General features: G+C 37.0%; 1 protein-coding gene across 1 annotated transcript in view; it reads left to right on the forward strand.

The window, feature by feature from the left end:
• The window catches only part of FBXL4 (F-box and leucine-rich repeat protein 4), a 138186-nt gene that overhangs the window by 14085 nt on the left and 111067 nt on the right, over positions 1 to 13034 (forward strand). Inside the window, exons 2-3 of the mRNA XM_006865847.1 lie at positions 2182 to 2294; positions 2948 to 3531. Coding sequence (XP_006865909.1) covers positions 3020 to 3531 — 512 coding nt within the window. The 5' untranslated portion in view covers positions 2182 to 2294; positions 2948 to 3019. The remainder of the gene's footprint in view (positions 1 to 2181; positions 2295 to 2947; positions 3532 to 13034) is intronic.

A 13034-nucleotide genomic window follows, 5' to 3' on the forward strand; every position in this document is an offset into this window, starting at 1 on the left:
AAACTACCAGCCGCTCTGCGGGAGAAAGATGAGGCTTTCTACTCCCGTAAAGATTTACACCCTTGGAAACCCTGTACAGGGTCGCTATGAGTCGGAACTGACTCCACGGCACATAACAACAACAACAAAAAGTGGTATGGGAAGTGATTGGGTGAATGAAGGAAATGTGAACTTAGGTCTACACTTTATGCATGATACATGCCTCAAGTGCCGTTGAGTCAGTTCCAACTCGTTACTTCTCTGTATAAGGTTTCCGAGGAGGAGTGGCTGGTGGATTTGAACTGCCACTTTGTGGTTCAAATAGACTTTGTGATCCAGAATATATACTACTGTGCCACAGCAGGACTCGATTCTGGCTAATTATATTTTATTAAGCATATCGTGTTTGAATTTGGTTGGGATTGAGAGGTGGAGGGATGTTAAGTAATTTAAAAGGTTTCTAGACTAGGATAAATTATTTGATTACTTATTTCCATTCTAGCTGCACAACAACAGTGTATGCCTACAAGAAGCACTGGACTGTGGTTCAAACCACAAGGTCAGTGGTTCAAACCCATCAGCTGCTCCTGAGAGACCCTATAAAAGGTTGCCATGTGTCAGAACTGAATTGATGGCACTTAGAACAGCAACAACATATACCTAGTAAGGAGTGCTGGTGGCACTGTAGGATCAGCACTGGACTGGTAACCACAAAGTTGGCAGTTCAAACCCATCAGCCTCTCTGCGGGAGAAAGATTGATTGAAAATGGTACCCAACAGCAACAACATACACCTACCTAGTAAAAGGAGCTCAGGTGGCTCTGTTGGTTAGATGTTCGATTCCTAACCACAAGGTTTTCTGTCCCAACCCAGCAGCCGCTTACTGGGATAAACATGAGGCTGTCTGCTTTTGTAAAGATTAACAGTTTTGGAAACCCTGAGAAGGTTTCTAGGGTGACTAGGAGTCAGAATCAACTTGATTGTAGTGGGTTTATATAGCTATTGTTGTTAAGTGCCATTGAGATGGTTCTGATGCCTAGTGATCCTGTATGGGGTACAGCTGGTGGGTTTGAACTGCCAACCTTGTGATTTGCAGTCAAGTGGTTATCTTCCAAGTAATGCAAATAATAAAGATGTCTGCCTAGATTCCCTTCTTTAAGGCACTCGCTCCTAATAGAGATTATTGTGGAGCTAAGGCTCCACAATATATTAATTTATGTATTTTTTAAAATTAATTTTTAAAAAATAATTTTAATTTTTAAATAATTTTAATTAACTAATTAATGTAGTGCCTGTAGGGTTTTCTTATTTTTGCCAGAATTAACCTTATTAGTCAGAAAAATATTTTTATGTGGAATAATGTAGTTGGATAAAGAATGATAGAGGAAGTGAGATTTAAAATAAAATATGAGTGGTGATTAGCAATTGTGTTGCCTGTTAGATAAGTAGTGATGAATCCAGTTTGAGTAGAGTCTTGAAATGCCAAGCCAAGAAATTAGGCTATATTTTTGCCCATTAAAGTAAGTCATTGGAGATTTCTGAGTGGGAAAATAATGCAAATAATGTTTTATAATCTTAATTCTAATGTATTAGAAAGCTCTCATATTTCTCTTAATGTGTTTCTCTTCTTTTACTGAGAGGTTAAGCTCGATTTAACAGATGGATATGCTTGGGGGGAGAAAAAAAAGAATATGCTTGATTTGTTTGTATAGACAAGAGATTACTTATTCAATGTGGACAGTGACTGAGTCTGTATTATAAACTAGTGGGGATGGCTGGGAACAATGACAGCTAATGAGAGAGTAGATTTAGTAAATTTCCAATCCTATTTTGGAAATGAAAAATAGTATGTCCTATGCCAAGTCTCCTCTCAGAGGTTCATCTAGATTGTTAAAAGTTGCAAGCTAATTCAAATTTAACAAAACTGTTTGATGCCAATAAGTATGTCTTCAGACATAGTTTGATATATAAGCTATGGGTTTGTAACCTTTATATAGACAGGATCATTATATTTTTAGTATATTTTGTTTTAAAAATTTTAAATATATGAATTATCTAAAATTGTGCACAAGATTCAGGAAAATGTGACCTGTTCAGTTTGAATACTATGCCTAATAAATGCCTATCCATAGTTATATCTTTTTGTGTGTTTCTTAAATTGTAAATAAAAATATGTTCTGAAACTCTTGTCTTACAGATAAGGAAATGTCACATTTCAGCACTTACACCTGAAATCAGCATGCAAATTTCAGGCCACATGGATGAGTGCCAAGTTGTGCATTTCCTCTGTGTATCCTGTGACCATTCTATCTGGGGTGAGTGATTTCTGAGAGTTGCTGGCAACAAACCAGTTGCCAGCCAGCCGTGGACTACCCTAACAAATAACGCTGAGAGTTATAAATTAAACACTGTCTGGTAATCTGTGAAGTGTAAGATAGTTTAGTTAGTCTAGATTAACTGTCAACTCTAGAAAAGTATATTCCCATATTATAAAATCTATGCTTAGCTTGTTTGGAAGAGTGTAATAATTAACACCAGAAATCATTTGTTAGAATGTGAAATTTCCTAAGATTCTTTTGAATTTCCAAAAGCATATTTTAGTAGTTCAACATATATTCTAAATAATTTTAATTTTAAAAGTTCAGGTATTTAGTATTTATAAATGATGGTTATAATTTTGTATGAAATAGAAGAGAAATTTTTGACTCATACATCTTCCATTACCTTAAATACTCATTTTGTTTCTCATATAGCATAAAATTGTATACATTTATAATATTTGGGTTTCTTAGAAATATTTTAGATAAATTACTTTATACCACAGATTTACATTTTCACTTTAAAAGTTGCTTTCTCAAAGTTTTGTTTTGGGACGCTACATTTGGGGGGAAGCCTGTTAATTACTGTATCCATGCATTTTTCTGCTTTTTAAAATTATTTTACTTCACCAAACCATTCATTTTTTTAGAACATCGTTTAAAGAGTTCATGCATCTTACAGAGGACATCTGACCTTTCGAAGCTTCATAATTCACATCTAGATGTCACCAGTCTTTCCCATGTTAACAGTTCTGACTATGTTTTATTATATATGCCTTCGGCGCCGAGCCAGAACAGCTGCAAGAGGAGAAATGATGAACAACCATAGAACTATAGAATCAAATAGTCGGACGTCCCCTCTCAATGCAGAGGTGGTCCAGTATGCCAAAGAAGTAGTAGATTTCAGTTCTCATTATGGAAGTGAGAATAGTATGTCCTATACCATGTGGAATCTGGCAGGTGTACCAAATGTATTCCCAAGTTCTGGTGACTTTACTCAGACAGCTGTGTTTCGAACTTATGGAACATGGTGGGACCAGTGTCCTAGTGCTTCCTTGCCATTCAAGAGGACACCACCTTATTTTCAGAGTCAGGACTATGTGGAACTTACTTTTGAACAACAGGTGTATCCTACAGCTGTTCATGTTCTGGAAACCTATCATCCTGGAGCCGTCATTAGGATTCTGGCTTGCTCTGCAAATCCCTACTCCCCAAGTCCACCAGCTGAAGTAAGGTAAGATTCATTTCTAATGGCTTATTTTATATGGCTTAAAGCCCTTGGTGGTTGTAGTATTTTGGAGTTTTTGTTTATTCCTTTTCTTTATTGGAATAATTCGCTTAAAAACTTTAAAGAAATTTGCTTTGTTATATTTAGAGGAAGAAAAGTTACACCATTCTTTGTATTCTTTGTACCTGTAACACCCTCCACTATCCTACTAGTAGATTGTGAGGTTTGTGTATCACAGAATTTGCCACATAGGAAAAGCACATTTAAACTAAATGGGACATAGGCCAATCTGAAATGCTAGTAGGAAATGTGACTTCTAAAATATTTTCAAATAGGCAATTTTTACTTTCACATATTTGCTATTAAGTGTTGTCAAGTTGGTTCTGACTCATAGTGACTCTGTATAGGGTCTCCAAGGAGTGGCTGGTGGATTTGACCTACCAACCATTTAGTTAGAAGTCCAGTGTTTATACTATAGTGCCATACATACTTATGTTGTTGTTGTTGTTGTTATGTGCCGTGGAGTTGGTTCCAACTCATAGCATCTCTGTACAGGGTTTCTGAGGCTGTAAATCTTTACGGGAGCAGAAAGGCTCTTCTTTCTCCTGTGGAATAGCTGATAGTTTCGAACTGCTGACCTTCAGCCCAATTTGTAACCACTATAGTAACTCAAAATAGTCCTAAGAAACCTGCAGAAGATCTTTAGGGCATTAACTTTGTTGTTAGTTGGATGTTTTTATAACTGCATATTCATTTAAAAATACTTTCCAAAGTAACTTATGCTTTCTTCAGAAAAGCTTATTTTCCTTATTAGTTTGCATAGTAGCTCCCCTCTTTTTCTATTCCTCTCTCTTTTTGTGGTTCAATCTTCTGATTTTTAAATACAGTTATTTGAATAGGTACACTAGCTACATAGTTCAAAAGTCTAAAAGTATATAATGCAGTCTCACATATGCCGAGTTCCTCATGTACCTAGGATCCATTTTTCTCCCAAAGAAACCCTATTATCAGTTTAGTATCTTCCCAAAATTTTTTATACTGAGACAAGAAAAAACTAATGTTTTTAACCTCCTTTATACACAAAACTAAGCATACTATTCACATTGTTCTGTACTTTGCTTATTTCACTTTAGTACATATTTGATCTTATCATATAAAGAGGGCTTCCTCATTATTTTCTGCAGTTACAAGTAATTCAAAATGTGTATGTACCCCAACTTCTTGACAGTTCCCTGATGGGCACTTAGTTGTTTTGTAGTCTTCACCATTATAAACATTTTGTAGTAAATAATCATTCCATATGTATTATAAGTATATCTGTAGGATATAATCCTAGGATTTCTGGATCCAGGGTATATGCATTTGTAACTTTAACATACAGTGTCAATCGCCCTTAAATAAGGCTTACTTATTAGTAATCTGCTTACTAACAATCTTTGTGTATATCTGTTTGGCTAAAGTCTCACTCACAGAGATTGTTAATATATTTTAGTATTTTTGTCAATTTACTAGATGAAAAAAATCTGTTTTTAACATTACATTTTTTATCATCTGTGAAGTTGAACATCTTTTCATGAAGTTGAAGAGCCATTTACATGTCATTTTCCTTGAACTATCTTACCATATTATTGGCCCATTTTTCAGTTCGTGTATTCAGTTCTTACTGGATTTTAGAGTTCTTCATATAATTTTTTTATTAATTTACTTGTTTATTAAATATTTTCATGTCTTACTGGTCTGCTAATGAAGGTTGGTGGTTCCAACCCACCAGCCACTCTTCCTCAGAACCCTATACAGTGTTGCTATGAGTAGCAAGGGCATGGAACAAGAGCTGTGTGTTAGGCACTGTTCTAGGTATTGAAAATATATCAGTGAACAAAAGAGATGAAAGTCTGGCCCCTTAAGAACTTATGGTTATGAAGAGAGATGTAAATGAAGTAAGCAAATTGCATGATCAGTTGGTTAGTGTTAAGTACTGTAGTGAAAAACAAAGCATGGAAGGGGAAGTATAGTTTAAGTAGGGTGGCTACGGAAGGCCTCACTGAGAAAGTAAGTAGTATTTGAGCAAAGCATAGAGGTATAGGGAGCAAGCCCTGAAGCATATTTAGAGGAAAACTGCTAACAGGCAGAGGGAAAGACAAAAAAAGACCCAAACTGGGGAGTATACCTTTTGTGTTCAGTGAGCAATGAGAAGACCAATGTGACTGGAACCTAGTGAGTGAAAGTGCTGCTGCTGTTAAGTGCCTGTCTGTTCTCTTAGTGAGCCAGTATAGAGTTTCTGAGGAGCAGTTGGTGGATTTGAACTTTTGACCTTGTGGTTCAAAGTCTAGCACTGATCCTACAGTGCCAGGTCAGGAGGCCAGTGAGTGAGAATAGTTGTAAGATATGCTTAGATGCCATTGAATCAGTTCCAACCCATAGTGACACTGTTTAGGGTTTCTAAGGAGCAGCTGGTGAGCTTGAACTGCCGACCTTGGGGTTCAAACCAACTTTGCACTCCAGCACATTAACTCACAGCCCCACACCAGAGCAATAATAGTGGAGAGGCAGATGAATTATGGCTCATTTGACCTTTATAAGGGTTTTTTACATGTGTATGAGATGATTGAAAATAGAATAACTTGGGTCAGGTGCTCCATAGTTTTCAATGTGACATCTTTTCATGTTCATGAGGGCTGTTTTGAAGCAGATATTTCCAATACAATATATCTTTTGATTTCATGACTGCTGCTTTCATGGGCTTTGTTTGTGGATCCAAGTGAAATGAAATCTTTGACAGTTTCAATATTTTTTCCATTTGTCATGAAGATTTTTGTTTTCTTTATATTGAAGTGTAATCCATATTGAAGGTTATATATAATCTTTGATCTTCATCAGTAAGTGCTTCAAGTCCTTTTCAATTTCTTCTAGTAAAGTGTTATTTGCATATTGCAGGTTGTTAATGAATTTTCCTTGAATCCTAATGCTGTGTCCTTCATGTATTCCAGTTTCTTGGATTATTTGCTCAATGTAAGGATTAAATACGGTGGTGAAAGGATACTGGTACAACTCTGAAACACACCTTTACTGACTTTAAACCAGGTAGAATCCCTTTGTTCTACCTGTCTATGTGTAGGCTGCTTACCTGAAGAAGATCAAAAATGTAACCGTTGGGTGGTATAGGTTGCATCTCAACATAAAGAAAACAAACATCCTCACCAGTGCACCAATAAGCAACATCCATATAAATGGAGAAAAGATGGAAGTTGTCAAAAACTTCATTTTACTCTGATCAACCATCAACACTCTTTGAAGCAGTAGTCAAGAAATCAAATGATGTATTTATTGCATTAGGAAAATCTGCTGCACAAGACCTTATAGTGTTGAAGAACAGATATGTCAGTTTGAGGACTAAGGGATGCCTGATGCAAGCAAACATATTTTCAATAGTGTAATATGCATATGGAAGTTAACATTGAATAAGGAACACCATAAAATGATTGATGCATTTGAGTTATGGTGTTGGAGGAAAGTATTGAAAGTACCACGGATTGCCAAAAGAACAAACAGATCTGTGTTTGAAGAAGTACAGCTAGAATGTTCCTTGGAAGCCAGAATGGACAGACTTCATCTCTTATACTTGGGACACATACCAGTCACTGGAGAAGGATACCATGTTTGGTAAAGTGGAGGGTCGGAGAAAAAGAGGAAGATTCTCAATGAGATAGATTGGCACAATGGTGGCAACGATGGGCTCAGGTGTAGCAATGATTGTGAGGTTGGTCCAGGACTGGACAATGTTTTGTTCTATTGTATATAAGGTTGCTATGAGTCATTACTGACTCAATGGCACCTAACAGCAACAACAACATGTACAGACTACACATGAGCATAGTGAATGTTCTAGAATTCTCATCTTCACAGTGTTCTAGAATTCCCATCTTTGAAGTGTTATTCATAATTTATGTTGGTCCACACAGTTAAATGTCTTTGCATAGTCAATTAAACAAAGGTAAACATCTTTCTGACATTCTGTGCTTTCAGCCAAGATCCATCATCAGCAACGAATCCTCTTCTGAATCCAGCTTGAATTTCTGGCAGTTGCTTGTTGATATACAGCTGCAACCATTTTTGGATTGTCTTCAGCAGAATTTTACTTGTGTGTGATATTGTTTGCTAATTTCCACAGTCTGTTGTATTATATGTTTTTGGAATGGACACCTATTGGGTTCTCTCCCAGTTGGTTGGCCAGGTAGCTGCCCTCCAAATTTCTTGCTGTAGATGAGTGATGATTTCTGGCATTACATCCATATACATCTCAGTTGGTATTTTGTCAACCCTGGAACCTTGTTTTTGCCAAAGCCTTCATTGCAGCTTGGACTTCTTCTTTCAATCCCATAGGTTCTTGATCATGTGCAACTTCCTGAAATGCTGAATGTCAACCAGTTCTTTTGATGCTTCTTACATCTTTAATGTTTTGTCCATAGGGTACTTCAATATTACAGCTTGAGGTTTGACATTTTTCTTTAGTTCTTTCACTTTGATGTGGTCTTCTCTTGTGGTTTTATAATCCAGCTCTTGAATTTCCTCATTTTCCCCATATGCTTTAGCATGTGTGCACTGAAGAACAAACTTCATGGTCTCTTCAGACATCCACTTTAGTTTTTCTTTCTTTCTTGTCCTTTTAGGTGACCTTTTGCTTTCTTCTTATATAATGTTCTTGATGTCATCCCACAACTCGTGTGGTCTTTGGTCATTAGTGTCAAATGCATCCAATCTGTTCTTGAGATGATCTCTAAATTCAGTTGGGATATACTCAAGGTTGTGTTTTGGCTCTCTCAGACTTGTTTTAATTTTCTTCAGCTTCTATTTGAATTTGCATCTGAGCAATTGATGGTCGAACTCAAGTTGGCCCCTAGTCTTTTTCTGACAGATGATATTGAGCTTTTCCATAGTCTTCTCCACAGATAGAGTTAATTTGATTTCTGTGTATGCATCTGCTGGAGTGCACATGGATAGTCTTTTATGTTGTTGAAAACAGGTATTTGTATGAATCAGCCATTGTTTTTGCAAGATTCTATCAAGTGATCTCCAGTCTACTTTCTGTTCCATTATGTTATAACTATGGATCCCTCTTCTTGGTTTCCAACTTTTGCATTCCAGTCACCTGTAATTATCAATGCGTCTTGATCGCATGTTTGATTAATTGCAGACTGAAGACATTGGTACAGATCTTCATTTTTTTCATCTCTGGCATATATTTGAATAATAGTCATATTAACTGTTTTTCCTTGCGGTGGCTATGTTCCGTGGAGTCAGTTCTGACTCTTAGCAGCCCTGCATAGGGTTATTGATGTTGTAAATTTTTATGGGAGCAGAAAGCCTCGTTTTTCTCCTGCAGAACGTCTGGTAGGTTTGAACTGCAGACTTCGAGGTTAGAAACCCCACTCGTAACCACTATGCTACTAGAGCTCCTTGGTTTTCCTTGTAGGTATATGGATGTTATTCTATCACTGATAACATTTTACTTCAGAATATATTTTGAAATGTTCTTTGTTATTTTAAAACTTGTATTGTGAATTGAGTGAAGGTTTATAAAGTCCTGGAAAGAACTCTTTGAAACCCAGAGGGCAGCTGGGGACAAGATGGCTGCTGTTGTCTTTCTTGCTGCCCTTGTTCAGCCTTTTTCAGCTTTCAGGCTCCTTCTCCATCCTTTCCTCTGGAGCTCAGGTATCCAGGATCATCATTTGTATCTGTTTCATTAAGTCTCCATTATCTTTGTGGTAGAGGGCCTTTGTAACATGTCTGACTAGTCTTCCTTCTTTTTGGGTGTCCTGAAATATTATTTTTTTGAAGATGAATGTGATGCTGTTCCTCTTCAATTTGTCATTTCCTGAATCATATGATTGTCTGATTCAAAATGGTCAATTTCAGCCTACTAGTAATATCTAGAATATCAATCTTCAAATGTTCCATTTCATTTTTGACAACTTCCAATTTAACTTGATTCATACTTGTAAAATCTATTCTCTAATTACCGATGGATGTTTATAGTTGCTCCTTTTAATTATGAGTCATACCAGGTCAGCAGATGAGGTCCTGAAAGGTCCTGAAAACTTTGCTTCATCCACCTTGTTAAAGTCCACTCTACTTTGAGTAAGCAGAGCTTCCTCAATCATATTTTGAGTGCCTTCCAACCTGAGAGCAGTGATATATATATATATATATATTGTTGTTGTTGTGTGCCGTCGAGTCGGTTCCGACCCATAGCGACCCTGTACAGGGTTTCCGAGGGTGTAAATCCTTACGGGAGTAGAAAACCTCATCTTTCTCCCGCGGAGCAGCTGGTAGTTTCGAACCGCTGACCTTTAGGTTCACAGCCCGATTCGTAACCACTACGCTACCAGAGCTCCCTATATATACGTATATAAAGTTAGGTGTTGTCGAGTTGGTTCTGCCTCATAGTGACTGTATAGTGTTTCTGAGGCTATAATTCTTTACAGGAGCAGAAAGCATCATCTTTCTCCCATGGAGCAGCTGGTGGATTTATACTGACATGCTTGTGGTTTTCATGCTTCTCCTACCGGAACACCATCATGCTTTTGTATTTATACACACAAATACAAATATGGAGTCCTTATATGGTGCTGTAGGATAAGCACTGGACTGCTAACCACTGGGTCAATAGTTCAAACCCACCAGCCACTTCTTAGAAACCTTATACAGGGTTGATATGATTCAGAAGTGACTCAATGGGACTTAACAACAACAACAACACATTTTTGTTCTATTATATTTTTAAGTTTTACAGATTATCTCAGCAGTAATTTCAGGGGCTCATCCAGCCTCATAGCTCCAGAAAGTCTGAATTTCATAAAGAATTTGAAATTCTGTTCTGTATTTTCTCATTTGATTGTTTTCTTCTGTAGAATCTTTTATCTATTTATCTGTCTGTCTATCGAAAGAGATTTATTTAAAGAAAATGTCTCTTGCAGTTGTGGAATCTGGCATGTCTCAAATTCATGGGTCAGTCGTTAGGCTGAAGGTTTCTCCTGACTCATTGCAGGGGCTGATGAACCCAAAATTGGGGGTTGAGGCAGCAGGCTGCTAGCTCACAGTGCTGCAGGATCTGCTGAGTCCCCAAACCTATAGGTCAGAAGGCACACTGCTAGCTCACATCCCAAGAATTGGCGGTCAAAGAATGAATGGTATGTTGGATGCAAGATGGAGAGAGAGCAAGTTTTTCCAGGACATTCATATACATTGGGAACTGGCCACACGTACCCCCATGGAAATAGATTAACTTTTCAACTGAGCTTCTCACAGCTGATAATGAGTTACATTGCATTATGGAGGAGCAGTCAGTTCCATGTCTGACAAACCACTGAGAACTATAGCCTAGCGAAGTTGACAGATTAACACAAAAAACTTAATGAATGTCACTGAATTGTACATATAGAAATTGCTGATTTGGTGTAGGTTCTGTATATGTTGTTAACAAAAATTAAAAAGAAATGAAATATCAACATCACTTATCATCATCATTTTCGTAAAGAAAACCCCAGTTTATACAAGAAATTAGGGTGATCAGAATAATGAACTATTGGCAATTTTATAGCAGCGTATGTGGAGACTTCAAAAATTTCATGGAAAAATTCCATTATCTTTCTATTCCATTTTTCCACAAACATTTTGAAACCCCCTCTTATGTGTGTGCATGATTTTGTATATATTAGTATACATCCTCTTATTTTTCATGTTTAATTAGTCTTAGAAGTTCTTCTACTGGTCCAGTAAGTCTGAACTCCATCATGTACTGTTGTTTGGAAGCAGCTAGATTATACTGTGTAATAATTTAACTGAGCACATGGTTTTATGTCCATCTTAGAAGTTAGTCAGTGAAAGAGTACACTGACTAGCCCACATGAAACACAGCATCGTCTAGCCAGTGAGACCAGAAGTACTATATGGTGCCTGGCTATCACTGCTGACTGTTCTGACAAGAGACACAGTAGAAGCTCCCTGATAGACTGGGAGACAATTGTAAGAGCAAAATTCGAATTCCTAAAGTAATTTTACTGGGCCAATAGTGACTAGAAGACCTTCTAAAACTAACACCCTAAGGTATCCTTTGAACTTGGAACTGAAACTACTTCCGGATGTCATGTTTCACCCAAATAATAGATTGACTTTTATAAAATAAGCAATATCACCTGTGAGTACTGTGCTCTCTTAAATAATTAGCTATATGACACTAACTGGTCAACATGTACTATAAAGCAAAGATGAAATGGAACAGAACAGGGAAGCTAGATTGATGGAAACAGAACTAGCAGTATGAAAATAATGAGAATGCTGATATATGTGGAAAATGTAGCTAATGTCGGAACAATTTGTGTAAAAATTGTCAAATGAAAACCTAATCTGCCATATAAACTTGCACCTAAAAGTATACCCACTGATGGCACTTAACAACCACAAACAAAACATAATAAAATAATGTTATGTTTTAAATAAAAGAGTACATTAAAGTAGTTTGGGACTATAATCCCAGAACATTCACAATTTAAAAACAGCCCTTTTCTTTTAATGAAGCTACATTTTATTATTCAGTCAGGTAGAGAAGCTAGTTTATACCAGATCTGAAGTCTCTTGATTTCTTGCCTAGTGTCCTGTCAAAAGGAAATGAAGAGTAGTATAGATATCCTTGTCCTGAGGATAAGACCTTAATGGATGCTGTGTAAATCTCAGGAAAAAGTTTAGTTCAGGGTTGCATTTGAGAAGAGAGAAAATAGCAAATCAAAATTATATTAAAGAATCTGGTTGGATTAAAATTATTTGGGGATTAAGTGTGGTGGTGCGGATCTTTTTCTTTTTGAGTGTTACAAGCCACATAATGTTGAAGCAGAGAGAACGAGATTGTAACATGGAGTATTTGCTTCCAAAGGGAGTTGTTTAAGCAATGATCTCAGAAATTTATCATTGTTTGGTCCTCTTGACTTTGTGGTCAAGAAACATGATTTTGCCATTTAAGTCAGAATTTACCAGACCCTTGACAGGGTGATTTTTTTCTTTAATCTAAATGTCATATAATTTCTGTTTAGATATGGGTTGGGAGAAGGTAGTGGTTGTTGTTAAGTGCCTCGTCAATTTCAACTCCCAGGGATCCTGCATAAGGTTTCCGATGCTTTAAATCTTCATGGGAACAGAAAGCCTTATTTTCTCTTGTGGGTTAGGAGGTATGCAGACAATAAGGAGGTTCACCTGTCATTTATTGTTAAATTGCTAAGTGCTGTTGAGTTGGTTCCAATTCATAGCAACACTGGATAAGGTTACTGAGGAATAGGATAGGTTTGAACTGTTCTCTCCTGATAATATGTCTAAGGTATGAGAGACGAAGCTTAGCCATCCTGGCCTCCAAGAAGCACTCTGGCTGCACTTCTTCTAAAACAGATCTATTGGTTCTTTTGGCAGTCTATGGCACTTTTAGTATTCTCCTCCAACACCACAACTCAAAGGCATCAATTCTT

Source organism: Chrysochloris asiatica, unplaced genomic scaffold (assembly GCF_000296735.1).
Source record: "Chrysochloris asiatica unplaced genomic scaffold, ChrAsi1.0 scaffold00084, whole genome shotgun sequence".
NCBI lineage: Eukaryota > Metazoa > Chordata > Mammalia > Afrosoricida > Chrysochloridae > Chrysochloris > Chrysochloris asiatica.